Source organism: Hyperolius riggenbachi, chromosome 9, assembly GCF_040937935.1.
Source record: "Hyperolius riggenbachi isolate aHypRig1 chromosome 9, aHypRig1.pri, whole genome shotgun sequence".
Taxonomy (NCBI): Eukaryota; Metazoa; Chordata; class Amphibia; order Anura; family Hyperoliidae; genus Hyperolius; species Hyperolius riggenbachi.
In genome coordinates this window covers 12,652,257-12,677,229 of record NC_090654.1, presented here as the reverse complement: position 1 = coordinate 12,677,229, position 24,973 = coordinate 12,652,257, and the positions used below count along the sequence as shown (strand labels likewise).

The window sequence follows — 24,973 nt, the reverse complement described above, 5'->3', positions numbered from 1 at the left end:
TGGTCCTGTGCTGGTATCACTTCTATAGATGCTTTAAATAGGTGTAATCATTAACAAACTGCTCCCCATCCCCTTCTTACACCTCTGACACTGTAGTTGCCATTGGTAGGTTTTGGTGCGCCGTATCAATTGTTATGTACTATAGAGTGCTTGGGGGGGCCCCATGTAAAACTTGCATTGGGGCCAATAGCTCCTTAGCTACGCCACTGCATGAAGCTAATTAACTAGTGTGTCTGTGTAACTCCGTGGTTTAAATATGGTATCTGTGGCCAGGACCAGTTTTGTACATTTTACCGCCCAAGACTTACTGTCGCCAACCCCACCGCCCACGCGCCGATCCTGTGCTTTCCTTGTCCTGTGCTGTTCTCCCCCCTTCCTGTGCAGTTCTCCCCCCATCCTGTAATGTCCTTTACTGCTGCTGACCTGGTCTGTGACTGCTGCCATTTATATGTGTGGGAATTGAGTGTGGCCTGAGTGTGCCAGCGGCTGCCCACCCCTTGCCTCCTTGTTCCCTAGGCCATGGCCTTTGCTGCCTTGCCTCAGATCCAGCCATGTCTGTAGGGGGGACCCACACAAATGTATGATAACTCTGTATACCTCTGCCAGAGAGGTCCCAAATCTAAGGCCTTGCAGCCATCGCGTTTGCATTATCATGCTTGTAAATTCGAGTTATAGCAAATATTACATATGTTAACTGAATGCCAAGATTCTGATTAATTCCAAGCTACATACATTTGCATAAACTTTAATTAAAACGTTAGCTGAAAATGATTAGCAGCTCAGTGATCATGTGTTGGGGCCGGATGAAGACATTACTGGGATAAAGGAGTGTTTGCTCCCAGACTTCCCTCGTATTATATAAAACGGTGGTGAGATCAGAGCGTGATATGGAGAGGCGACCTTTCCTCCTGAGGACATGATCATTACAGGAGGCGCGGTCTGCAGAGTCAGCAGAGGGAATCCGGCCAAGAGAACGACGGAGTGCTGGCAGCATTCTTTGAACCTCTGCGGCTTTCGGCCGCCGACCGGGGCGTCCTCACTTCTGCACAGAGGTCACATATTCACACCCCAAACATGAGCCTCTGCAGAGTCCGGCCTCCGACCGGGGCGCCCACACTTCTGCACAGAGGGTCACATATTCACACCCCGAACATCAGCCTCTGCAGAGTCCGGCCGCTTACCGGGGCGACCACACTTCTGCACAGAGGGTCACCTATTCAAAGCCAACATTACTGCAAGGAACCTAGCGAGCGCAATCACCTGCATTTGCAATCACGCAAGCTGCTTTTTCCAGCACTTGCGATTGCTCCGCATAGCCGTTGAGAACAGAGCGCGAACATGACAAGAATGCAAGCCAGCGATTACGTTCTGCATAAAAAAAGGTTTGCACTAGTGGGAAATGACTAAATACGACTGAGCACACTACTAAGTCGATTTATTTGTCTCCAGAATTACCAGTGTTGGCTTCTGGAAGAAGATCAGTCTGTAGATATCACAGCAAGGAGGTTCCCTTATCACTGCAGCAAATCACTGCTCATCACAGTAACTCATAGCTACTAATGTTACTCAATGGATTGTGTCAGTTGCCAACATTAGGCCTCTTTTAAGAGAAACTGTAACAGAGGGTTTAAAGGGGCACTATGCCGAAAAATTGTAACATTTAAAATATGTGCAAACATAGACAAGTAGGAAGTTTTTTCCAGAGTAAAATGAGCCATAAATTACGTTTCTCCTATGTTGCTGTCACTTACAGTAGGTAGTAGATATCTGACAGAAGTGACAGGCTTTGGACTAGTCCATCTGTTCATTAGAGTTGTCCCGAACGGTTCGCACACAAACTTTCTCACGCGAACATCACTGGTTCGCGATCGAAGCGAACTTTATGCGAGTCCGACCCGCCCCTTCTACTACATCGTTGGGCTAAACTTTGACCCTCTACATCACAGTCAGCAGACACATGGCAGCCAATCAGGCTGCACTCCCTCATTTTCACTGGACCTGTGTGTGTGACAGCTGCACATTGTATTGTGTAATACCATTCCATGCATACCTGTAACCGCACATTGTATTATAAACCAGTATTAATTTTCACTGCACCTGTGTGTGTGACAGCTGCACATTGTATTGTGTAATACCAGTCCGTGCATACCTGTAACTGCACCTGTGACCGCACATTGTATTACATACCAGCATTCATTTTCACTGCACCTGTTTGTGTGACAACTGCACATTGTATTGTGTAATACCAGTCCGTGCATACCTGTAACTGCACCTGTGACCACACATTGTATTATATACCAGCATTCATTTTCACTGCACCTTGTATTCTGTAATACCAGTCTGTGCATACCTGTAACTGCACCTGTGACCACACATTGTATTATATACCAGCAGTCAGTGCATCCATTTTCACTGCACCTGCGTGACTGCACATTGTTCTACCAGCAGTCACTGCATACCTTTTACTGCACCTGTCTGTGTGACTGCACATTGTTCAACCAGCAGTCACTGCAGCCCTTTCACTGCACCTGTATGACTGCACATTGTATTAGTCATGTCAGTTCATACCTTTCACTTCATCCTCCCCAATATGGACAAAACAACAGGCAGAAGCAGAGCCAGAGGTAGGTCTGTTCGAGGTCGTGCTGACGTCATTTCGTGCGGCCCTGGACCAAAGTACAGTGCTCCGAAGGCACGTGCCATCAACTCCCAAGATTGTCAGGACGTACTTGACTATTTAACACAGAAAACCTCATCTTCCGCAGCCACCAGCGCTACTACAAGCACCACATCCGCTGCATTTGACACTTCGCAGGAGTAATTTGGTGGGGAATTCACTGATTCACAGCTATTATTGTTACAACAAGATGAAGGCGCTAAGCAAGTTACACCACCTCATATGTCTGAGTTAAGCATCACTATGGACGTAAGGTGTGCGGAGGAGGATGAAGTACCTGCTGTTGGTGCAGTTTATGAGGTGTCTGATACAAGCGAAGCTAGGCAGGATGATTATGATTATGATGTTATGGATGCCACGTGGGTTCCCAATAGAGGAGATGAACAGAGGGACAGTTCAGAGGGGGAGTCAGAGAGGAGTAGGAGGAGACGAGTTGCTGAAAGAAGCAGGGGGACCTCGTCGTCAGAAACAGCTGGTGGCAGTGTCCGGCGGCATGTATCGCCACCTATGGACAGCCAGCCAACATGCCCTTCAACGTCAGCTACTGACGCCACCACCAAAGTGCCATCATCCCAGGGCTCAGCGGTGTGGACATTTTTTTGTGTGTCTGCCTCAGATGAGAGCAATTATGTAGGAAAACGGAGGCGCCAAGAGGATAAAAGGAAGCTAAATGAGCTTAAAAAACAAATTCTTGGCAAATAGAGGAGGTAGTGGTGGACTTACCTCCTCCAAGTAGACACACAACGACTGTAGCAAAGACAGTCAATATATAACTCCAAAAATGCAACGTGTTTCGCAGGTTTGATCCTGCTTCATCAGGCAATAACAACGGAGCAATAGCATATGTGGTCAGTAGAAGAGCCAGGCATATGTGGTCAGTAGAAGAGCCAGGCACAGAGGTGCCTGGCTCTTCTACTGACCCCATATGCTATTGCTCCGTTGTTATTGCCTGATGAAGCGGGATCAAACCTGCGAAACACGTTGCATTTTTGGAGTTATATATTGACTGTCTTTGCTACAGTCGTTGTGTGTCTACTTGGAGGAGGTAAGTCCACCACTACCTCCTCTATTTACCAAGAATTTGGTTTTTAAGCTCATTTAGCTTCCTTTTATCCTTTTGGCGCCTCTGTTCTCCTGCATAATATTAAGTCCACCCTGGGTGGAGGGTTGAACCCCCTTTTTTTCTCATCTACAGAGAGCGACTTCTTATTCCTGAGTGGGGTCAGGAAAATCTCCCCACCTGCCTTTACAGTGGTTGCCTAATGGTAACCCTGGTTTGTGAGTATTAATATTTACTCTATCTAGTAACCATTTACCAGTACATATTACACTATTGGGGCTCTTGGTGTTCCTTGTTTTTATCAGATGAGAGCAATGCCATCTGTACTCTCTGCCACCAAAAATTGAGCCGTGGAAACATTAAGACCCGCATAAGGAAAACTGCCTTAACAGGCACATGAGGAAAAAGCACAAACTGCAATGGGAAGACCACCTGAGCAAAAGCAGCACACAAAAGCAAAGCCACCCTCCTTCTCTTCTTCCTCCTTCATCTTCAGCCACTTTATCCCTTGCACCTTCACAGCCACCCTCCTCCACTCCGCCTCTCACCTTGAACGGTTCCTGCTCCTCTGCTAACAGCAGCAGCCAGGTGTCCGTGAAGGAAATCTTTGAGTGAAAGAAGCCAATGTCTGCCAGTCACCCCCTTGCCCAGCGTCTGACAGCTGGCTTGGTGGAACTGTTATCTCGCCAGCTGTCACCATACCGGCTGGTGGAATCTGAGGCCTTCCAAAAATTTGTAGCAATTGGGACACCGCAGTGGAAGATACCAGGCCACAATTACTTTTCTCAGAAGGCGACACCTAAACTGTACCATAATGTAGAAAGGCAAGTGGTGTCATGTCATCACAGTGTTGGGCCAAGGGTCCATCTGACCACGGATGCCTGGTTTGCCAAGCACGGTCAGGGCAGGTACATTACTTATACGGCACATTGGGTCAACCTGGTGTCCGCTGGCAAGCAGGGAGTACATGGCTGCGCAGCAGACCTAGTTGTGTCACCTCCACAGCTTGCAGGCAGGACTGCTGCCACCTCCTCTCCTTCTCCTCCTACTCCTCCTGCTACATCCTCTTCGCTGTTGTCCTCCTCGGCTGAGTGGCAGTGCTACTCTACTGCTGCTGTGATTTCCTCTCCAACCACACACCCCCAGCTCCCCAGGGCCTATGCTGCATGCCAGGTACGACGGTGTCACGCCATCTTAGATGTCTTGCCTCAAAGCCGAGAGTCACACTGGAGCAGCATTCCCGGCTGCTCTGAACAAACAGGTGGATCAGTGGCTGACCGGCAACGTGGTGTGTGACAATGGCAGCAATCTCATTTCGGCTTTGAGTTTGGGAAAGTTGACACATGTACCCTGCATGGCACATGTGCTCAATCTCATAATAAAAAGATTTGTGTGCAAGTACCCAGGCTTACAGGAGGTCCTAAAGCAGCCCAGGAAGGTGTGTGGGCATTTGAGGTGGTCCTACACGGTCATGGTGCGCTTGGCCGATATTCAGCGGAGAAACAACTTGCCGGTGAGGTGCTTGATTTGCGATAGCCCGACTCGCTGGAATTCAATGCTCCTCATGTTTGACCGCCTGCTACAACAGGAGAAAGCCGTCAAACAGTATCTGTACAACTACAGTGAAAGGACATGCCTGCAGGCTCATTTGTGTCTCCAGTACAGGGCTTCAGGCACCATCTTCCCGTAGCCCTGCACTCTGCCTGTCAGCGCAGGAGATTTACATTGGCTGCAGGAGGATCGTCGCTGGAGGATCGTCGGGAAGCTGCACGTCAGAGGCCTGCCAGGTGAGTGATTTTTTTTTTTTTTACAGGATTATTTTCTGGTGACTGTTGCCCACATAACGATTATTTTCTGGTGAATGCTGCGCACATACCGATTATTTTCTGGTGAATGCTGCGCACATAACGATTATTTTCTGGTGAATGCTGTGCACATAATGATTATTTTCTGGTGAGTGCTGCGCATATAGCGATTATTTTCTGGTGAATGCTGCGCACATAGCGAGTATTTTCTGGTGAATGCTGCGCACATAGCGATTATTTTCTGGTGAATGCTGCACACATAGCGATTATTTTCTGGTGAATACTGCCCACATAGCGATTATTTTCTGGTGAAAGCTGCCCACATAGCGATTATTTTCTGGTGAATGCTCACCACATAGCGATTATTTTCTGGTGAATGCTGCACACATAACGATTATTTTCTGGTGAATGCTGCGCACATAATGATTATTTTCTGGTGAATGCTGCGCATATAGCGATTATTTTCTGGTGAATGCTGCGCACATACCGATTATTTTCTGGTGAATGCTGCGCACATAACGATTATTTTCTGGTGACTGTTGCCCACATAATGACTATTTTCTGGTGAATGCTGCTCACATACCGATTATTTTCTGGTGAATGCTGCGCACATAACGATTATTTTCTGGTGAATGCTGCGCACATAATGATTATTTTCTGGTGAATGCTGCGCATATAGCGATTATTTTCTGGTGAATGCTGCGCACATACCGATTATTTTCTGGTGAATGCTGCGCACATAACGATTATTTTCTGGTGACTGTTGCCCACATAATGACTATTTTCTGGTGAATGCTGCGCACATACCGATTATTTTCTGGTGAATGCTGCGCACATAGCGAGTATTTTCTGGTGAATGCTGCACACATAGCGATTATTTTCTGGTGAATACTGCCCACATAGCGATTATTTTCTGGTGAAAGCTGCCCACATAGCGATTATTTTCTGGTGAATGCTCACCACATAGCGATTATTTTCTGGTGAATGCTGCGCACATAACGATTATTTTCTGGTGAATGCTGCGCACATAATGATTATTTTCTGGTGAATGCTGCGCATATAGCGATTATTTTCTGGTGAATGCTGCGCACATACCGATTATTTTCTGGTGAATGCTGCGCACATAACGATTATTTTCTGGTGACTGTTGCCCACATAATGACTATTTTCTGGTGAATGCTGCGCACATACCGATTATTTTCAGGTGAATGCTGCGCACATAACGATTATTTTCTGGTGAATTCTGCGCACATAATGATTATTTTCTGGTGAATGCTGCGCATATAGCGATTATTTTCTGGTGAATGCTGCGCACATAGCGAGTATTTTCTGGTGAATGCTGCGCACATAGAGATTATTTTCTGGTGAATGCTGCACACATAGCGATTATTTTCTGGTGAATACTGCCCACATAGCGATTATTTTCTGGTGAAAGCTACCCACATAGCGATTATTTTCTGGTGAATGCTCACCACATAGCGATTATTTTCTGGTGAATGCTGCCCACATAACGATTATTTGCTGGTGAAATGCTGCCCACTTTACGATTTCTGGTGAAATGCTGCTCTCTTTACGATTATTTTATGGTGAAATGCTGCTCTCTTTACGATTATTTTATGGTGAAATGCTGCTCTCTTTACGATTATTTTATGGTGAAATGCTGCTCTCTTTACGATTATGTTATGGTGAAATGCTGCCCACTTTACGATTATTTTATGGTGAAATGCTGCTCTCTTTACGATTATTTTCTGGTGAAATGCTGCCCACTTTACGATTATTTTGTGGTGAAATGCTGCCAACTTTACGATTAATTTCTGGTGAAATGCTGCCCACTTTACGATTTCTGGTGAAATGCTGCCCACTTTACCATACAGGGAGCACTTATACCTGGCATTACCCACCGTGGCACGCTTAGTATGCCACACGCGCTCCTTTTTGGGGGGTGGGGGAGTTGGGGGGGGGGGTTGTCTTATAATAACCAGCACCGGGTGTCAAACGCCCTAGGTACGCCACTGGAAGTCGCCTAGGTCACAAAAGTGTTCAGTACCTCACCTTTATCAAAATGAATGAGGCATGGATCCCAGGGAGTCAGTCCCCACACACAGCATCTCTGCCTGCATGCCGTGTGACTGCCTGCCCCAAGACTAAGTCGCTCCCCACACAGCATCTCTGCCTGCAGGCCACTTGCCTTCTCCGCCACCACCAGCAGGGTCCAGGACTCCAGGTGGATTCCTGAATTTTTAAGGCCGCTGCTGTAATAATGTTTTCTGGTATGTGTACATGCCTGCCTAATTTTTCTGGATGCACTGCGGCTGCAACAACAAAACAAAAGGCATGCACATGTTCCCATCCCCCTTCGTGATCTTTACCTTGCCGCGGTGAAGGGGCTTGCGTGATGTTAGTAGAAATAACTTACAACATGAGACTTTTCCAATGAAAATGAAATCTTTATTTACTCAGCTGAGGACCTTTTCATGTACCAGCATTTAAAGGAACCACAGCTAACTGCAGCTTGGCTAGTCAGAAAAGGTGGAGACTTCCTTTCTCTGTTGATCTTTATACCCCAGTTAACATGCTAATATATTCCTCCCTCCAAGCAGTCTGTCATCCCATGAGTCCAATGAGCAATGTCCAAAGGAGACTGGACTTCTTCTTTGGGCGGGTTTTTCCTGTGTCCTTCAAGAAACTTCCTGTTCAGTTAACTTTCACTTTAGTGAAATGAAGTCAGAGCAGTTTCGATTCTTCCAAGGAGAATTCAAAGACATGCCCTCAGAATCTGGTTCAAACTGCTTTCCCAAAGAATTCTTTCTTTGTGCCTTCTAGAGCAGAAAGGAGGGGGGAGGGAGGTCGTTCTGAAATAGAAACACTACTAAGCAATAACTGTATTCTGCATACACATTAATTTTGGTTACATTGTGTAATTCCTAAAACAATACTATAATCATATTCTTAAAGTGTCACTCTAGCACACTGGTCTGATTACATTAAGGTGGTTCTTATAGCCACGTGGGAATATAAAGGATATACATAAGATTAATTATAAATCTTCATAATTCTTTCCACAGTATCCCAATGAAGCAATGACCGGTTAAATGAATGTGTTGGGGTTGGGGGGCACACCTGACCCAAGAAGATAATAAGGTCGTTGCTTCATTGTGGACAGACCAAATTCGATCAGCTGGACACTCAGTCACTGTTGTTCTATCATTCAGCTACCAAAGCCCGACCATATGGGCTTGAACACCACCACGGCCTGCACTCTTGCCATGGTGCGCAGTAGTCCAGCATGGCCGTCACTACACAAACAGCTGTTTGCGGTGCGTTACACAGTGAGTTTGGTGTGTCATTGTGAAGCAGTACACTAATTACACTCCCTGATTGATGTATACACATGCAAGAGGTTTGAAAGCACTTTAGGCCTGCAATTTAGCAATAAAATGTAATTTCTGCCCTTAAACCCTGCTGTGCGTCAAATACAGATTTTTCCCCGGGACTTTTGGCATGTATCCCACTCCGCCATGTTCCTCTCCAGGTGTTAGATCCCTTGACACATCTTTTCCATCACTTTAGTAGCCACAATTAATGTTTGTAGTTTTGAAAGTTTGCCTGCCCATTGAAGTCTATGGCGGTTCAAAAAGTTTGCATGTTTGCAAACTTTTTTCGCATGTTCAAGGTTTTAAAATTTTAAAAGTAGTAGTTAGAGTTGTCGCGAACCTCCGATTTTGGTTCGCGACAACTCTAACTACTAATTTTAAAATGTTAATTTGACGGAAAATGATTCTGGATTCTAAGGACCAGTGTGGTTTGAATTATAAAACAACATATTTGTCTTATAAAATCTGTATGGTATGCCTGACTAGGGGTGTGACGGGGGCATGATCGGGGGTGTAGCAAGGGCGTGGCTTAAGTGTCCCTCTTTCTCATCTCAAAAAGTTGGGAAGTATGAACGTGTTACAGAGGGGATCTGTAACGATTGGTGCCAGCACGCAGAGAGAATCTGATTGGTGATCTGCAGTATCACCAAGAATGCAGATATATACCTGATTATTGATGATCTGCAAATTCACCGATAATACAGCTATATTGCTAACCTCTGGACACCTATTAGTATACGAGTGTTTGGTGTAACAGTAGTACTTTGAGTAATGCACCTGCTGAGCAGGTGATAATAGACAGTAAAGAGACTGCTCTGAGAGCACAGGAATCTTCCAGCAGCCTGAGACTCCTCAAGGGGTGGAGTCAGGCTGAAGATAGGGAAGGCCAGAGAGTGAGTGACACCTGAAGGTGGATGACACTATCTGGTCTGGAGACTATCTCTTAATAGGAGAGATAGCTCTCGAGGTCGGGCTCGTCTGGTCGGCAACACACTGACAGATAAAGTACAAAGACAGAAGGCCGATTCGGTATCCAAGGCAAGCAGGGTCTGGCAACGGAATATCAGATATGCGAGGTACCGAATCAGAAGACAGAGGAGTAGTCAGAAAAGCAATACGTCATAACAGATATCAAGCAATGCCTAGTCTGGGTGCGAGGTCCGTGGTCTCAGCACCCTGGAACTAGTCTGATGTATAACACAGATGATAATACAGTTCCCTAGTCTGGGTGCGAGGTCCGTGGTCTCAGCACCCTGGAACTAGTCTGAAGTATAACACAGATGATAATACAGTTCCCTAGTCTGGGTGCGAGGTCCGTGGTCTCAGCACCCTGGAACTAGTCTGGAGTATAACACAAATGATAGTACAGTTCCCTAAGCTGGGTGTGAGGTCCTTGATCTCTACACCCTGGAACTAGCTTGAGCATAAACAGAATAACAGTTCAAATAATCTGGCTAAGTGTGAATTCCCAGGTCCACCTGGTTCAAACACACTGTTGGATCTGACTAAAGTCTGAGTGCTTCCACGTAGTGATCGCAACGGCAGACAACTTGCAACTGGCCAGCAGTAACTATATATGGAGTAGTGCTCTCCGGCACCACCCCTAATTGCTCAACCAATAGTATCCTGCTCTGGAGTCAGCTGATCGGCGTGGTCAGCTGACTCTCCCTGCCTAGTATAAGAATTCTGCCTCTCAGCGCGTGCGCGTGTATTCCTAAGCCTGTGTGCACTAACAGACTCAGCCACACCAGACACACGCTGCCGCGTGCAAACCGCCGCGCTGGACGCGGAACCAGCCGCCTTACTGTTGTTGCATGCGGCGGCTTTTCCGCGTTCTGCCCTGCTACCAGACACACGCTTCCGCGTACAAACCACCGCACTGGACGCGGAATCAGCCGCCTCCTCAGCAGCACACGCGGCGGCTTTTCCGCGATCTCTCACAGGATCGAAGAGAAAAGCAACATGAAAGACTCCAGCCTGGCCCACAGTCGGGAACAGTCTGAATCAATGAAGGGCTGGAGTGGTCAGGTGGACACATAAACAAAATCATGTGCCGTGCCACGCCCCCCGCCTGCCCCATGAAGCTACATTGGTGCCCTGCAGGGAGATACAGCGGCTACTGGAGACACCAGCTGGGCAGAACAGCACTGTAGCAGGGAAGGGGAGGGCAGAAGACATGATCGGCATTATAACACTGGGGTAAGTGATACCGTGTGCAGCGCTCTGCCTCCGATACCAGGCGGGGCGCTTTGGCTCAGCACACAGAGAGGGGTAAATTTAGGGAGGGGAGCCGCCTGTGTAATATAAGGCGCCTGTAGGCATGTGCCTACAGTGCCTTAATGATAAATCTGGCCCTGGCTGTAACAAAGAAATGTTTTTTCTTTAAAGGTTATTATGCTGTTGCTTTTAGAGCTGGGTTAAAGAGGAACTGTAACGAGAAAACGGCCCCTGGGGGGTACTCACCTCGGGTGGGGGAAGCCTCAGGATCCTAATGAGGCTTCCCACGCCGTCCTGCGTCCCTCGGGGGTCTCGCTGTAGCCCTCCGTACAGCGGTGACGCAATATTTACCTTCCTGGCTCCTGCGCAGGCGCTCTGATGGCTTTCGGCGCCGAAGTAGACGGAAATACCCGATCTCCGTCGGGTCCGCTCTACTGCGCAGGCGCCGGAAACTTGCGCCTGCGCAGTAGAGCGGACCCGACGGAGATCGGGTATTTCCGTCTATTTCCGTGCCGAAAGTCGCCACAGCGCCCCCGCTGGAGCCAGCAAAGGTAAATATTGAACTGACAGTCGGCACAGTCGCCGGCTGTTCGGAGGGCTGCGGCGAGACCCCCGTGGGACAGAGGACGGCGTGGGAAGCCTCATTAAGATCCGGAGGCTTCCCCCACCCGAGGTGAGTACCCCCCAGGGGATGTTTTTCATGTTACAGAGTCTCTTTAAAGTTCTGAGTTCCACTTTAAACTAGATCCTATGTAGTGACCATTTACTCTTATCTTCAAAGCTATTATGCCAAATGAGATGATTGTACACCCCAAGTTAAAGCAACTAAGCATATTGTTATTAGGTATTTACCATATATAGCACTGGCATATTCTGCAGCACTTTACAGAGTACATAATCATGTCACTGACTGTGCTCAGAGGAGCTCACACTCTAATCTTATCATAGTCATAGTCTAATGACCTACCATATTATTGTTATGTATTTACTAGCTGATGACCCGGCGTTGCCCGGGTACGTATTCGGCTGGGGTCGGCTCTGCCCACTTTTTCTAACCCTAACACATATTCTGTACTAGCTGATAGACAGGACAAGACAAAAAACATTTATATTGCGCTTTTCTCCTGGCGGGCTCAAAGCGCCAGAGCTGCAGCCACAAGGGCGCGCTCTATAGGCAGTAGCTGTGTTAGGGAGACTTGCCTAAGGTCTCCTACTGAATAGGTGCTGGCTTACTGAACAGGCAGAGCCGAGATTCAAACCCTGGTCTCCTGTGTCAGAGGCAGAGCCCTTAACCATTACACCATCCAGCCACTTGCTGATGGCCCGGCGTTGCCCGGGAATGTATTTAGCTGGTGTTGGCTCCACCTACTTTTTTTTACGCTAATACACAAACACTAAATGACCAAGTTTGTGAGCTTTGGGGTGTTTGGCATCAATAATTTGTATATTCCCATAGAAAATAAATCAGATTGGCTGTTTGTGGCTCCTCCCTTCTCCAGCATTTCAACACCAGTCACCCAATGACCAACTGTAGCAGGTTTGAGGCATCTGCTATTAACAGTGTATTAACAGTGTAAAAATGGCAGCAATTTAAATATTCCCCTTGAAAATCAATAGGCAAATTTTGATTGACTATTATAGGCTCCACCCACTTCCCCTGAATATTAATCTCAGTCACCCAGTGACCATCTGGGCAAAGTTTGCGAACCCTGCCATTAACAGTGTAAGAAGGCCTGCAATTTATATTTTCACAGTGAAATTTGTTTTTTGCTCCGCCCACTTTTTGTAACCTCGACACACAGTCACTCAATGACCAAGTTTGTGAGCTTCGGGTTCTTAGCTTCAATAATTTGTGTTTTCCCAGTGAAATTAAACAAATGTGATTGGCTATTTGTGGCTCCGGACCCTTTTTCTGAATTTGAACCCCAGTGACCCAATGACCAACTGTACCAGGTGTGATGCTTGTGCCATTAACAGTGCAAGAATGGCAGCAATTTTAATTTTCACCTTGAAAATAAACAGGTGAATTTTGATTGGCTTTTTTGGCTCCACCCACATTTCTGAATATTAATCCCAGTCACCCAGTAACAAACTGTGCAAAGTTTGGGAACCCTGCAATTAACAGTGAAGAAGGCCTTCAGTTTACATTTTCCCAGGGAAATCTGTTTTTGACTACACCCAGTTTTTGTGACCTTGACACACATAGTTATTTGGGTTGAGAAAAGACATACGTCCATCGAGTTCAACCAGAGAACAAAGTACAACACCAGCTTACTCCCTCACATATCCCTGTTGATCCAGAGGAAGGCGAAAAACCCTTGCAAGGCATGATCCAATTAGCCCCAAAAGGGAAAAAAATTCCTTCCCGACTCCAGATGGCAATCAGATAAAATCCCTGGATCAACATCTTTAGGCATTACCTAGTATTTGTAGCCATGGACAGTCACTCAAAGATCAAGATCAAGTTTGTGAGCTTTCAGGTTCCTGGCATAAAAATTGTGTGAATGGAAGCAGTTTATCCAGCAAAGAAATCTGATTGGCTGTTTGTGGCCCTGCCCCTTTAGTGAATTTAAACCCCAGTCACATAATGACTAACTGTAGCAGGTTTGAGGCCTCTGCTATTAAGAGTGTAAGAATGGTAGCAATGTAAATATTCCCCTTGAAAATCAAAAGGTGAATATTGATTGGCTGTTGTAGGCTCCACCCACTTTCCGGAATATTAATCCCAGTCATCCAGTGACCAACTGTGTCAAGTTTGAGAACCCTGCCAATAACAGAATGGCTGAAATCTATCTACCAAATCTGATTAGCTGTTTGTGGCTCCACCCCCTTTAGTGAATTTGGACCCCAGTCACCCAATGACTGATTGTATCAGGTTTGAGGCTTGTGCCATTAACAGTGCAAGAATGTCAGCAATTTAAATATTCCCCTTGAAAATCAACAGGATAATTTTGATTGGCTGTAGTAGGCTCCACCCATTTTCCTCATTATTAATCCCAGTCACCCAGTGACCACCTGGCAAACTTTGAGAACCCTGCCATTAACAGTGTAAGAGTGGCTGCAGTTTATATTTTCCCAGTGAAATGTGTTTTGGCTCCGCCCACTTTTTATAACCTTGACACACAGTCACTCAAGTTTGTGAGATTTCGGGTTCCTGGCATAAAAAATGTGTGACTGGAAGCAGTTTATCCACCAAGGAAATTTGATTGGCTGTTTGTGGCCCCGCCCATTTAGTGAATTTGGACCCCAGTCACCCTATGAACGATTGCAGCAAGTTTGAAGCCTCAACAATTAACAGTGTAAGAATGGCAGCAGTTTAAATATTCCCCTTGAAAATCAACAGGAGAATTTTGATTGGCTGTTGTAGGCTCCACCCACTGAATATTAATCCCAGTCACCCGGCGACCAAGTGTGCCAAGTTTGAAAACCCTGCCATTAACAGTGTAAGAATGACTGCAGTTTACATTTTCCCATTTAAAATAAATGGCTGAAATTTGATTGGCTCTTTCATGCACCGCCCACTTTCCCTAGGTTTGCAACCGCGGTCACCAAGTGACCAACTGTGCCAAGTGTGGGGACTCTGGCTTTATTACTGTGAGAATGGCAGCCTTTTCAATTTTTTCCATTGACATGAATGGGTGAAATCTGATTTGCTGTTTGTAGCTCCGCCCAGGTGTGCAGGGGGGACGCGAGACCCCCAGAACATATCATCCCAGGTAGTAAGGGATCTGTGTACCAAGTTTCGTTCAAATCGGTCAAGGCGTTTTCGAGTGATCACGGCACATACACACATACACACACACACACAGATACACACACACACACACATCCGATTTTAAATATATAGATTAATATAGCACTGACATCTTCTGCAGCACTTTACAGAGTTCATAGTCATGTCACTGACTGTGCTCAGAGGAGCTCACACTCTAATCCTACCATAGTCATAGTCTAATGTCCTACCATATTATTATTATGTATTTATATAGCACTGACATCGTCTGCAGCACTTTATAGAGTTCATAGTCATGTCACTGGCTGTCATCAGAGGAGCTCACAATCTAATTCTACCATACTCATAGTCTATAGTGGTACAGTCAGGGGCATAGCAATAGGGATTGCAGAGGTAGCCACTGCATCAGGACCCTTGGGCCAGAGGGGCCCCGAAGGGCCCTCCCTCAACCACAGTATTAGCTCTCTATTGGTCCTGTGCTCATAATAATCACTTCTATAGATACTTTGAATAGTGGCAATCATTAACAAACTGTTCCCCATCCCCTCCTTGCACCTCTGAGACTGTAGTTGCCATTGGCAGGTTTTGGTGCGACGTATTAATTGCTTTGTATAGAGTGCTTGGGGGGCCCCATTGTAAAACTTGCATCGGGGCCCACAACTCCTTAGCTACGCCACTGGTAGTGTTGGGCGAACAGTGTTCGCCACTGTTCGGGTTCTGCAGAACATCACCCTGTTCGGGTGATGTTCGAGTTCGGCCGAACACCTGACGGTGCTCGGCCAAACCGTTCGGCCATATGGCCGAACTAAGAGCGCATGGCCGAACGTTCCCCGAACGTTCGGCTAGCGCTGTGATTGGCCGAACGGGTCACGTGGTTCGGACCCGAACGCGCTCTGATTGGCCGAACTGTCACGTGGTTCGGGTAAATAAATACCCGAACCACGTCATATCTCCGCCATTTGTCTGTGGGTTTAGCTTTGGGTAGGCAGGCAGGGTAGTTCGCGCTCCAGCCACGCTAGCCAGGGTCCCCCCCAGTCATTGTGTGTCGCTGCTGGGAATAGTAGTACACCGCTCGCTCAGCATTCTGTTTACTGCCACTCTGTGTACCTCGCTCAGCCACACTATATAGCATTCTGTTTACTGCCACTCTGTGTCTGCTGGGAATAGTAGTACACCGCTTGCTCAGCCACACTATATAGCATTCTGTTTACTGCCACTCTGTGTACCTCGCTCAGCCACACTATATAGCATTCTGTTTACTGCCACTCTGTGTCTGCTGGGAATAGTGGTACACCGCTCGCTCAGCCACACTATATAGCATTCTGTTCACTGTTCTGTGTCTGCTTGGAATAGTGGTACACCGCTCGTTCAGCCACACTATATAGCATTCTGTGTACTGTTCTGTGTCTGCTGGGAACAGTAGTACACCGCTCGTTCAGCCACACTATATAGCATTCTGTGTACTGTTCTGTGTCTGCTGGGAACAGTAGTACACCGCTCGCTCAGCCACACTATATAGCATTCTGTTCACTGTTCTGTGTCTGCTGGGAATAGTGGTACACCGCTCGCTCAGCCACACTATATAGCATTCTGTTCACTGTTCTGTGTCTGCTGGGAATAGTGGTACACCGCTCGCTCAGCCACACTATATAGCATTCTGTTTACTGTTCTGTGTCTGCTGGGAATAGTGGTACACCGCTCGCTCATCCACACTATATAGCTTTCTGTTCACTGTTCTGTGTCTGCTGGGAATAGTGGTACACCGCTCGCTCAGCCACACTATATAGCATTCTGTTCACTGTTCTGTGTCTGCTGGGAATAGTGGTACACCGCTCGCTCAGCCACACTATATAGCATTCTGTTCACTGTTCTGTGTCTGCTGGGAATAGTGGTACACCGCTCGCTCAGCCACACTATATAGCATTCTGTTTACTGTTCTGTGTCTGCTGGGAACAGTAGTACACCGCTCGCTCAGCCAGAGTATATAGCATTGTGTTTACTGCCACTCTGTGTACACCGCTCAGCCAGACTATATACCATTGTTTACTGACACTCTGTGTACACCACTCAGCCACACTATATACCATTGTTTACTGACACTCTGTGTACACCGCTCAGCCAGACTATATACCATTGTTTACTGCCACTCTGATTCTGCTGGGAACAGTAGTACACCGCTCGCTCAGCCACACTATATAGCATTCTGTTTACTGTTCTGTGTCTGCTGGGAATAGTGGTACACCGCTCGCTCATCCACACTATATAGCATTCTGTTCACTGTTCTGTGTCTGCTGGGAATAGTGGTACACCGCTCGCTCAGCCACACTATATAGCATTCTGTTCACTGTTCTGTGTCTGCTGGGAATAGTGGTACACCGCTCGCTCAGCCACACTATATAGCATTCTGTTCACTGTTCTGTGTCTGCTGGGAATAGTGGTACACCGCTCGCTCAGCCACACTATATAGCATTCTGTTTACTGTTCTGTGTCTGCTGGGAACAGTAGTACACCGCTCGCTCAGCCAGAGTATATAGCATTGTGTTTACTGCCACTCTGTGTACACCGCTCAGCCAGACTATATACCATTGTTTACTGACACTCTGTGTACACCACTCAGCCACACTATATACCATTGTTTACTGACACTCTGTGTACACCGCTCAGCCAGACTATATACCATTGTTTACTGCCACTCTGATTCTGCTGGGAACAGTAGTACACCGCTCGCTCAGCCAGACTATATACCATTGTTTACTGACACTCTGTGTACACCGCTCAGCCAGACTATATACCATTGTTTACTGACACTCTGTGTACACCACTCAGCCACACTATATACCATTGTTTACTGACACTCTGTGTACACCGCTCAGCCAGACTATATACCATTGTTTACTGCCACTCTGATTCTGCTGGGAACAGTAGTACACCGCTCGCTCAGCCAGACTATATACCATTGTTTACTGACAATATATAGCAGACTATATAGCATTGTGTGTACACCGCTCAGCCAGACTATATGCCATTGTTTACTGACACTCTGTGTACACCGCTCAGCCAGACTATATACCATTGTTTACTGACACTCTGTGTACACCGCTCAGCCAGACTATATACCATTGTTTACTGCCACTCTGATTCTGCTGGGAACAGTAGTACACCGCTCGCTCAGCCAGACTATATACCATTGTTTACTGACACTCTGTGTACACCGCTCAGCCAGACTATATACCATTGTTTACTGCCACTCTGATTCTGCTGGGAACAGTAGTACACCGCTCGCTCAGCCAGACTATATACCATTGTTTACTGACACTATATAGCAGACTATATAGCATTGTGTGTACACCGCTCAGCCAGACTATATACCATTGTTTACTGACACTCTGTGTACACCGCTCAGCCAGACTATATACCATTGTTTACTGCCACTCTGATTCTGCTGGGAACAGTAGTACACCGCTCGCTCAGCCAGACTATATAGCATTGTGTTTACTGCCACTCTGTGTACACCGCTCAGCCACACTATATAGCATTGCGTACTCTGCCAGTCAGTGTGTATATTGCTGGGATCAGTAATACTCCACTCACCGTCAACCACTATATGAGCTCAACATGAGTTCCCCAGAGACCTCCGCTGTGAGCAGCACTCCCAACAACAGCAACAGCCAACGCCCCACGCAAGCTATAACATCCACCCCAGCAGCCAGTGGTCAGCAGCAGCCCTCCCCGGAGGAGAACGTTGTGTCCATCAGTCCGTCGCCAGAGCGATTAATGAGGGCTGCCATTGAGGAGATGATGGGGCCTGATGTGGAGGAGGAGGTCTGGCTCAGGCCAGCATCCCAAGTTAATGTTGAGGACGATGAGGGGTCTGTGTCTGGGGATGTTGGGGTGGCAGAGGTGGTGGGTGGGTCAGACTCAGGAGAAGAGTTGTATGATGAGGATGATGATCGGGACCATCTGTATGTGCCTCAGAGTCCGACCCCGGAAAACATGTTGTATCGTGTGTTTAGGTACTAAAATCTGCGTTCCCTCCCAGTAGTGTTGGGCGAACAGTGTTTGCCACTGTTTGGGTTCTGCAGAACATCACCCTGTTCGGGGTGACTATATAGCAGACTATATAGCATTGTGTTTAATGCCACTCTGTGTACACGGCTCAGCCACACTATATAGCATTGTGTTTACTTCCACTCTGTGTCTGCTGGGAACAGTAGTACACCGCTCACCCGCCACTGTATAGCATTGTGCTCTGTGTCACTGCTGACAATAGTGGTACACCGCTCACCCACCACTGTATAGCATTTCTGTACTGCCACTGTACTGCTGCCAGTCAGCGTGTACTTTAAGGATAAGTGAAATGAGGAAGAAATCCGGTGAAAGAGGGAGGGGCAAGGGAAGAGGTGTTTCCCCTGACGGTTCACGTACAGGCCACAGGGGAGCACCCAAGAAAACCCACTCAATACTGCCCATGTTGTCCAGGACAACAACCCTCACAGATCCAAAAGAACAGGACCAGATAATTACTTGGATGACCTCTCAAGCGTCCAGCAGTGGGTTAAGCAGCACCAGCACATCACGCACGAGGTCCGAGTCCTCAGCCAGTTAAAGTCTGGGCTTTCTTTGAAGACTGCACTGAGGATGTTACCATGGCGATTTGCAAGGTGTGCAAGACCCGCCTGAGCAGGGGGAAAAGTATTAACAACCTCTCCACCACCAGCATGAGCCGCCACATTCTATCCAAACATCCCACTCTGTGGGCAAACGCGGCAGGACAGGGTACCACCAGCAACACTGCCTCCCTTGGGTTCACCAGACTCACCACCAGACCCGCCTCAGCAGCAGCAGTAGCCCAGCCATTGCGTGGTTCACAACATTCACAAACATCAGACGATGCTGACACTGTCACTTTCCGGACTAGTGCTCTTGAGGTCTCCCAGTGTTCATCAAACACAACAACCAACAGCCCTTCGGTGTGCAGCGCTACGGTTGAGTTGTCTGTTTCTGAGATGTTTGAGCACAAGAGGAAATTGCCAGCAAATGACCCCCGGGCCGTGGCAGTAACAGCCAGCCAGCATAGCCAAGCTTCTGGCCTGCGAAATGCTGCCATATCGAGTGGTGGAGACAAACAGCTTCAAGGGCATGATGTCAGTGGCCATCCCACGTTACGTGGTTCCCAGCCGCTACCACTTTGCGCGCTCTGCAGTGCCTGAGTTGCATGAGCACGTGGTCAGCTAAATAACCCGAAGCTTGAAGAATGCCGTTGCCTGCAAGGTTCACCTCACCACTGACACCTGGACGAGTGCGTTCGGCCAGGGTCGATACATCTCCCTTACCGCGCACTGGGTGAACCTTGTGGAGCCTGGCAGCGATTCCTCACCTGCTACGGCGCGGGTGTTGCCCACGCCGCAAACAGCTGGATAACAACAGCAGCACCTACCTCTCTGACTCCTTCTCCTCCAACGCATCTCAAAGCTGTACCTCATCCGGAAATGCTAACCCAGCACCAGCAGCAGTAGGATCGTGGAAGCAGTGCAGCACAGCTGTTGGCATGCGTCAGCAAGCGTTGCTGAAGCTGATCTGCCTTGGGGATAAGCAGCACACAGGGGAGGAAATTTGGAGGGGAATAAAGGAACAGACGGATTTGTGGCTGGCACCGCTGGACCTGAAACCGGGCATGAAGCTAGACACCTGGCACGAACTGGCAATGTACGCAATAGAGGTGCTGGCTTGCCCGGCAGCCAGCGTTATGTCGGAACGCTGTTTCAGTGCTGCCGGAGGCATCATCACAGATCGGCGTATCCGCCTCTCCACAGAAAATGCAGACCGTCTGACTCAAATTAAAATGAATCAATCCTGGATTGGAAACGACTACGCAACACTCCTGGACCCCAACCAAGTAACATGACCAATGAACATCTGGGATGGTTTAGCGTTTCCGGTCCCTGTTTATTGAACCTCTCATCTGTATTACATTTATGACTGCATGGCGGCAAAAAGCATTGCTGCTATATCCGCACGCTTTTTGTCCTCATGCAAGGCCTGGGTTGTTGTGTCTCACAAAGCGTGGCCTTCTCCTCCTGCGCCTCCTCCTGTTCCATCACGTGTGCTGCTGCTGCTGCTGGGTTAGCGTTGCCGCGTGGTCCCTGTTTATTGAACCTCTTATCTTTATTACATTTATGACTACATGGCGGTACAAAGCATGCTATCCGCACGCTTTTTGTCCTCATGCAAGGCCTGGGTTGTTGTGTCTCACAAAGCGTGGCCTTCTCCTCCTGCGCCTCCTCCTGTTCCATCACGTGTGCTGCTGCTGCTGCTGCTGGGTTACCGTTGCCGCGTGGTCCCTGTTTATTGAACCTCTTATCTTTATTACATTTATGACTACATGGCGGTACAAAGCATGCTATCCGCACGCTTTTTGTCCTCATGCAAGGCCTGGGTTGTTGTGTCTCACAAAGCGTGGCCTTCTCCTCCTGCGCCTCCTCCTGTTCCATCACGTGTGCTGCTGCTGCTGCTGCTGCTGGGTTAGCGTTGCCGCGTGGTCCCTGTTTATTGAACCTCTTATCTTTATTACATTTATGACTACATGGCGGTACAAAGCATGCTATCCGCACGCTTTTTGTCCTCATGCAAGGCCTGGGTTGTTGTGTCTCACAAAGCGTGGCCTTCTCCTCCTGCGCCTCCTCCTGTTCCATCACGTGTGCTGCTGCTGGGTTAGCGTTGCCGCGTGGTCCCTGTTTATTGAACCACTTATCTTTATTACATTTATGACTGCATGGTGGTACAAAGCATGCTATCCGCACGCTTCTTGTCCTCATGCAAGGCCTGGGTTGTTGTGTCTCAAAGCGTGGCCTTCTCCTCCTGCGCCACCCTCCTCCTGTTCCATCACGTGTGCTGCTGCTGGGTTAGCATTACCGGTCCCTTTTCCTGGAACCTCTTATATGTATTACATTTATGACTGCATGCCGACAAAAAGCATGTTACCTGTGCAAAGAAAACAGACATTTCCCGCATTTAAAAGACAGTTTTCCCTTTGAAACTTTAAAATCGATTTTCTCAAAAACTATAAGCTCTTTTTGCTAAATTTTTTTTTCCTCTTGTACCCACTCCCAAGGTGCACATACCCTGTAAATTTGGGGTATGTAGCATATAAGGAGGCTTTACAAAGCACAAAAGTTCGGGTCCCCATTGACTTCCATTATGTTCGGAGTTCGGGTCGAACACCCGAACATCGCGGCCATGTTCGGCCTGTTCGGCCCGAACCCGAACATCTAGATGTTCGCCCAACACTAGCCACTGGTCACAGTATATAGTCATGGTACGGACGATCCCTGAGAGGGGCTCACAGTGTGATCCTTGCAATAGTCCCTATTATAGAGGGACAAATATGCAAACTTCATGCAGACTCCGTCCTAGTTTAGACCAAGAAACGAGTGCTGTACGGTGGAAGTGCAATCCAGTATGTCTCTTTGCTGCCCATAAAAAAACAGCTTTGACGACACCCATCCCCCAGGCCAATAACAAGTAACTGGTTGTTCTGGATTCCGAGAATCAGAGACTTTCACTTTCATTTCCTCTCCTGCTGCCAGCGATGGCGTCTGCTATTCTGAGTGAGGAGCTGAAGTGTCCCGTCTGTCTAACCATTTATACAGATCCTGTAAGCTTGAGATGTGGTCACAACTTCTGCCGGGTCTGTATTGATCGTGTGCTGGACTCACAGGAGGGGTCTGCAGGTTATTCCTGTCCTGAATGTAGAGAGAAGTACAAGGTGCGGCCTACACTGCAGAAGAACATTGCTCTGAGGAACATAGCAGAGCGTTTCCTGTCTACTCAGCCAGATCAGGAGGAGGCCGGAGTCCATTGTACTTACTGTGTGGACTCTCCTGTACCTGCTGTTATGTCCTGTCTGCTGTGTGACGCTTCTCTGTGTGATAAACACCTGAGAGTCCACAGCAAGGCACCAGAACACGTCTTATGTGCCCCCACCAACTCCCCGGAGACCAGGAAATGCTCCGTCCATAAGAGGTTGCTGGAGTATTACTGCACTGAGGATGCCTCATGCGTCTGTGTGTCCTGCAGACTGGATGGAGAACATCGGGGACACCAGGTGGAGACACTTCAGGAGGCCTCTGAGAAGAAGAAGAAGAAGATGAGAAATGATCTGCAGAGACTAATGGCAGAAACAGAGGAGGCTGAGAAAAAAGTCCAGAGTCTGGAGGAACGCAGGAGAAAAGCACAAGAAAAAGCAGATGGTGAAGCAGAAAGAGTCACTGCCCTGTTTAGAGACCTCAGGAGACGGCTGGAGGAGCTGGAGGAAACAGTCCTGAGTGACATCACAAGACGGGTACAATGGTATGATGACGTCATCAGGCAGTTGGAGATAAAGAAGGAGGAGCTGTCCAGGAAGATGCGTCACATTGAGGAGCTGTGTAACATGACTGATCCACTGACTGTCTTACAGGAATCAGACACAGGTGACTTGTGTGACACGGAGGACAGACATGATAAGCAGCTCCATGGTGGAGGGGATCTGGATGTGGCCGGCATCTCACACACATTACACACAGGACTGGCTGATATCATGTCTGGGGTAACTGGGGGGATCTCTGGACAGCCTGCAGACATATTACTGGATGTAAACACAGCTAGTAATGAGCTACATATATCAGATGACAGGAAAACTGCCTCCCGGTCAGATATATGGCAGAAACGCCCCAAAACACCAGAGAGATTTCAGATTTGGCCTCAGGTGTTGAGCAGCCGGAGTTTCTCCTCAGGGCAACATTACTGGGAAATGGATGTTGGGGGATCAGATATATGGATAGTCGGGATGTGTTACCCCAGTATAGCCAGGGGAGGAGATCAGTCACTGATTGGATGGAATAATGATTGGTCCTGGTGTTTGTACAGGAGGGATAATCAGTACGCAGTGAGACATGACTGGAAAGTTATCCAGTTACCTGATGGGATCCCCCGTGATAGAGTCAGGATATATCTGGATTATGAGGCCGGGCAGATCTCCTTTTATGCCCTGTGTAACCGGATCATCAGACATCTCCACACATTTATTACAACCTTCACTGAGCCCCTCCATGCTGGGTTAGGTGTATGGGATGGCTGTATAAATATATCTGGGGGGAGTCAGGGGGGAAGGGGGGTTAGAGCTCCGCCCACTGGTGACATCACAGGGAGAGGATTGTGATTGGCTGATTGTCCTGCCAGTAATTACTAGCTGTCTGTGATTTCCAGGGACAATTCCTGGTTTCTTGTCCTGAATAATTATAACCTGAAATCCTCATTTATTGTCACATGATTATAATTGTATTTCTTTATCTGTAACTGATAATATTCTCTTTACTCTGCATTACTTCCAGCGATGAGCTGCCTGTGATAAGAAATCGACCGATATCTTGCATCCTGCTCGATCGACTAAGCTGGTCAATTGGACCTGAAATCAGCCACTTTTCATCGATTGGGAATTCTGAAACACACTTGATTTCTTCTTGATTTGATAAAATGATCAAATCAAATGGTCGATCGTACGGCCAAATCGCTAGATATATGGCTACCTTAACTACCCGAAGACCGACCCATGCCAATGGGCGTGGCCGCGGCGGCAGCTCCAGGACCGCCTAATGCCAATTGGCGTCAAGTCCTGGGGATGGCTACTGCAGGAGATCGCGCGCAGGCATCTCCTGCTTGGGGGCGGAGCTCTGCCCCGCCTTCAGTCTCCAAGCGTCGATCGTCGATTGAGAGACTGTTAGACGGCGACACAGCCGTCTTTTGACTAAGTACAGCGCTGTGATCTGCAGCTAATAATATATCATATTAATATATTACTAGCCAACCCGCGTCGTAGCATACGCCGCATCTATCTATCTAATAGAGTACGTGCCTCAACCTTGAAGCAAGAAGAAGTAGGCTTTCCATGAGAAAATGTATGCGTGCTCAAACACCAAGTTTAACCCTAGCAAGTCTGGCTTTGCAAATCCGGCCTAATTGGCTATTCATGAGGCAATGCTCATGCAAATACGCATTTGCTTTCGCATGCCAAACTATGCAGGGTCCAAAAACCAATACCGCAAAGCGATCGCCCTGCGGGAATTAGTT

The 24,973-nt window shown here is 47.8% G+C and overlaps 2 protein-coding genes across 2 annotated transcripts in view; one reads left to right on the top strand and one right to left on the bottom strand.

The window, feature by feature from the left end:
• CIMIP4 (ciliary microtubule inner protein 4) overlaps positions 1–24,973 on the bottom strand; it is a 90,735-nt gene that overhangs the window by 33,572 nt on the left and 32,190 nt on the right. The gene's annotated exons all lie outside the window — the stretch shown is intronic.
• Positions 5,209–24,171, top strand: LOC137532438 (E3 ubiquitin-protein ligase TRIM11-like). The gene is made up of 2 exons (XM_068252923.1): positions 5,209–5,250; positions 22,419–24,171. Exons 1-2 carry the CDS (start codon positions 5,209–5,211, stop codon positions 24,063–24,065), a joined length of 1,689 nt encoding a protein of 562 aa, XP_068109024.1. The 3' UTR covers positions 24,066–24,171.